The 4,840-nt window shown below is 44.3% G+C and overlaps 1 protein-coding gene across 1 annotated transcript; it reads left to right on the forward strand.

Annotated features, from left to right (window-relative positions):
* Positions 1-211: 211 nt before the first annotated feature.
* Positions 212-3,728, forward strand: LOC137868042 (somatostatin receptor type 2-like; the record flags this gene model as incomplete). Its single annotated transcript, XM_068704550.1, is given in 2 exon segments — positions 212-236; positions 239-3,728. Coding segments are annotated over 2 exon segments (423 nt in total), but the record flags the coding sequence as incomplete, so codon positions are not given.
* Positions 3,729-4,840: the final 1,112 nt, after the last annotated feature.

Raw genomic sequence — 4,840 nt, forward strand, 5'->3', positions numbered from 1 at the left:
CATGCTAAGCTAAGCTAGCAGTCTCCTGGTTGTAGCTCATATTGACGGACAGATATTAAAGTGGTATTAATCTTCACATGTAACTTGGCAAAAAAAAGCAAACAAGCAAATTCCCCAAAATGTCAAACTTTTGCTTTAAGATATATCATGTGAACAATTAGCTTTTATATTTGGGAGATTTTAAGCCACTGACAGTGCATTTCTTTGCCAGGTAAAGTCCTCTGGGATGCGGGTCGGTTCACCAAGCGCAAGCGTTCTGAGCGAAAGGTGACACGGATGGTGTCCATCGTGGTGGCGGTTTTCGTCCTCTGTTGGCTGCCTTTCTACATATTCAACGTCACCTCCGTCGCCAGCTCCATCAACCCCACCTCCGCCGTGAAGAGCACCTTCGACTTTGTGGTGGTGCTCGGCTACGCCAACAGCTGCGCCAACCCCATCCTGTACGCCTTCCTGTCGGACAACTTCAAGAAGAGCTTTCAGAACGTCCTGTGCCTGAAAAAGGTGGCGGGCCTGGACGAGATCGAGCGCAGCGACAGCAGGGCGGACAGGAGCAGGATGGTGAACGACGCTATGATCGCCAACTTGGAGACTCACAATGCTGCCCTGCTCAATGGCGAGCTGCAGACCAGCATCTGAGGCGCGGCAGACACACCCAGGGAGGGACAGAGGGACAGAGCAGTGGTGCTTGTGGCTTCCAGACTGATGAGCTAGCAGTACACTGCTAGTGAAAGACGCGGGGGGGGGGGCAGGAGGATGACGTATTAGCTGCAGCTCATGGACATTGACACATGAACAAAGTCTAAGTGAAGACTAAGAAGATTCCTAAGGGGTTTCAGAGGTCAGCAAAAGTGCACGCCCAAACCTCTTGATATATGGGTTAACTGTTTCGCCCTGAGGCGGTGCAAAAAATTAATCTTGGCCGAAGTGATTTTTTAACACTGCATTCATATGAAACATAATTACGAATGCTGTTCGTGCTTGCCAGCTCGAGGTTTCTATCGAGTTGTCATGCTGACTGACCCGAAAATCAAACTAAGAAGCAGGACCGGAGAAATGGACTGCTGTGGATCCACTGCAGAAATACCGCGGGCTAGTTCACCCCATGGTAGAGAGAGAGAGAGAGGGATCTGAGGGGATCGAGCCTCATCCGCTCTCTCCTTGTTGGGAGTTTTGAGCGCTGCGAAGGGGTCGGCATTGATTTCTCTGAATGTGGAAATACTGCTGAAGAAGTCGGCCAAACAATGCAGCGGAAATCTATGGAGACTCTGAAAGATGAAAATCAGAAGCCTCAAGCCAAAAGGTGAAAAGCTTCATGGTCATGTTTTATTCATTCCAGCTGATTAGCCTGGTCTTACATGATCAACCAGGGAACAGAATGGCAAAGCCCTCCCAACACAACAGACGGAGGATGCTCTTTTCTCCCTCTTGCTGGCATCTCCGCGGGAGGAGCTGCATTGATCCATAAACTCTCGAATTGAACATCCTGGATTATTGATTGAGGGGGAAGGATGGGAAAACATCTCGGCGGCCGCTCTGACCTTTCTCCTTTTAAAACAGCTTAACTTTGTGTATAGCCTATAAAATGGTTCTCCTGGAGGAAAGGTCCTGACTTGGACGACTCCAATTTCAATTTCTAAGGCATTTTCTGTTGTGAAAAAATTCTGTATTATTGTGATGCATCGAGGACAGTTCTGAAACTATGTCTGTGAAACCCATCATATGTACTTTGTACTTCACTGTGTCCTGGTCTTAACAGTAACTGCTCCATATGCCAGCGGTGCCATAGTAAGGAGCCCATTTCTACTTGTAAAGTGCTGTGTTTTGAGTTCATGTTGAGATGTGGTCACTGCACTCAGCTTCACACTTGGTTCAGTCCGCTCGTGCTTGCAAAAAAATTTCAGGAAGGAAAATGTGTCATAGAGGGAGAGAGAGAACGAGGATAAGGAGATACAGAGAACAAGATCAACTTGTACAGTATCTACTGAGAACACAACACCATGAAAACAAATAACTCCACTCGCATCATTAGACCCGAACACACAGTCCACAGATTTTTAAAAAGTGGTCAAAATCGAAGCAGCAGGCAGGGTCAAACTCCAAAGACAATGGGTCCTATATTTCCCAAAATGCACCTGGATAGCATCTTTTATCAGACCCTCCCAGTCTGTTAAATGCAGACGTCTTTCAAACGCCACATCTGTGGTACTTTTACACATACTGTACTAACTCAAGCAAAGAATTAGTGTTAACCTATTCCTCATAGTCAGGCTAATCACACAGTAAATACCAAGGGCACTTATTCAAATATGAAGTGTTTGCTCATATAATTGTCTACCAAATTCCACAAAAAAGCTTTCTATTAACAGGTGAACTTTACTCAAAGTATCTCACGTCTCTCTGTGACATTCATTACACTGGATTTATAGTGAAAACAATAAGCAGTTAATTGTGCATACAGCTCCAGTAGCTCATATCCCTGTGCTCTTTCTAATGAATTGCTTCTTGAGAGACACAAGAGTGTCAGGATGCCAGATTGATTAACGGAAGTATCAATCAATCAGTGGAACATCCTAAAGGTTACCATGTTGTTGTTTTTGTTTTTGTGCTAAGCGGCGTGGCAGTGTCAGTCAGGCAGTTCACCCTATTGAAATATCTCAACAACTATTGGACGGACTGTCATTTAAACTAGTACAGACATTCATGATCCCCGGAGGATGAACTGTAATAACGTAAGCGATCCCTTAGCTGAACTTGTAGCACCATAATCGGCTCAGAATTGTTCAGCACTTAAAGACCAAAAACATGCAAAAACTCTTGATATTCCCATCAGCCTCAGCTGCACTTTGTGTTAAAAGTGCTGATTAGGAAATGTTAGCATGCTAATAGGCTGAACAAAGACAGTGGACACAAATTAGTTTCCTGAGCCAAAGGAGCTACAACAAAAGACCATGAATTTGAAAACCGTATCACTCATTTGATGTTGACTGAATGAGCTATTAATCCATTTTAGCTACAGGCTGTTAGTGCACAGTGACTTTTCCAACGGACCTCCATGACGGAGCCACATCTTGTTGCCAGGAGAGTTGTCAAACAACTACAAAGCCTATATAGGAAAAAAGGTCATCCGCCATGTGCTGCAGGGTCAGATTCACTTCATCCCAATATATCGGTCAATTTAGAAGCCATCAATCAGTGCAATCGAAAGAAATGAGGAGCACAGGGCTCGTCCCGGGAGGCTACTGCAGAAAATAATCTGTCATGGCGTTCTCTCCGTGACGTCACTGCTAGCGGGGTCAGTGCCATCTTCACTCACAGGTCACAATAGGAACACAGGCTCACAGACATTTGTGGCGTGTAGGTACAATTCCAAGTAATTTATAAAAAGACAAAAGTCACTCTCTAGCCGTCCATAGCTCCTCGCACCTTATATGAGTAGCGCAGAAGGAGACCAATCCTGCATCAAGGAGTCATACTGACCCAGTGGACTGTGTGTAATAATGTGTCACATCACAAAGGCTTTATGGTGAAACCCACAACCAGAAACATGTTTGGCTTGTCATTCGATTATCACATGAAGAAAACATGCGAATGACCCTGAAACATGCTATATCTGTCTGTGTATCTTTTATTTGTCTGCAACTATAAGCGCCTTCAAGCCTGAAGTGCAAGAACTATTCTCAAATCATCCACAGATAATTACTTTTGCTCTCTCTCTCTCTCTCTCTCTCTCTCTCCTCTCTCTCTCTCTCTCTCTCTCTCTCTCTCTCTCTCTCTCTCTCTCTCTCTCTCTCTCTCTCTCTCTCTCTCTCTCTCTCTCTCTCTCTCTCTCTCTCTCGCTTGCACGGCTGTTGAAAAATAATATGAGCTGACACATTTTACACCCACCCAAACTCAACGAGCTGAAATGAACTGAACCGTGCTGAAGGAAGCACACCATGCCTGCCATTGCCGCTGGCCATTTGGGTAAACTTAATGGACTTAATGTACTTAATGGACCATTCTGATGTTTAGTAGATGTTGATAAGGTGGTTTGTGCCAAAACCAGTGTAAATGTAGCGCTAAAAGGAGAGCTGAGGCAATGAGGCGGGGCCCGTAGTCGCTGCTTCCTTTGTAATTTTGTGAAATCAAGACCTAATTATCTCTCTGAAATTACGTCATATTCTGAAAAAAAGAAAGAAGGAATTTGGGTTCATGGCTCTTTGTCTGTGGGCACAATTCAGCGCCAAATGTGGCATTTGTCTGGATTTCTGTCTGGTTCCTGCCACAGTGTACAGAAGAGAGGAAGAAGCGGAGGAATGGGGAAACCTCTGCCTTCTTGCGCTCTTGTTTCTTTTTTTCGGAAACACAAGTTCATTTGCGAAGGGCTAGAACGTGCACTCCTGAGGATGCACCGTTCAATGTTCACTAAGTATTTGTGGTATCCTCTGCTTGTTTGTGCATGGGGAGGGCTGCGTATCCCACCTTCTGTATCCTCTCACTAACCAAAACCAGTGTTACACACTTACTGGGGGGGGGTTCACCTTTTTCTTTGCAAGATATACTCTAAAAAAAAAAAAGGTACAAAGATGTACTTGAGTTTGGGTTCAGCTTTAGCAACAACGGATGCAACTTTTTAGATTTTTTTTTTAGATGTGATCAGCAGCAAATTAGTCATTCTATTTGGTCAAAGAAATAAAAAGATGTATGGGTTTTCAACAATACAGATTTCACATATAAATTTTAGCCAAGCTGGTCGTAACTTACAAGCTTGTTTCTGACAGTGTGCAGCCATGGATATGTACTTTTCTGTGCAGTGACTTTTATCTATGTGCCTTGGAACTTCAATCAATAGACAGCAAAA

The sequence above is a fragment of the Cebidichthys violaceus genome, unplaced genomic scaffold (assembly GCF_023349555.1).
Source record: "Cebidichthys violaceus isolate CVI_PGR_0920_01 unplaced genomic scaffold, fCebVio1.0.p SCAF_95, whole genome shotgun sequence".
Taxonomy (NCBI): domain Eukaryota; kingdom Metazoa; phylum Chordata; class Actinopteri; order Perciformes; family Stichaeidae; genus Cebidichthys; species Cebidichthys violaceus.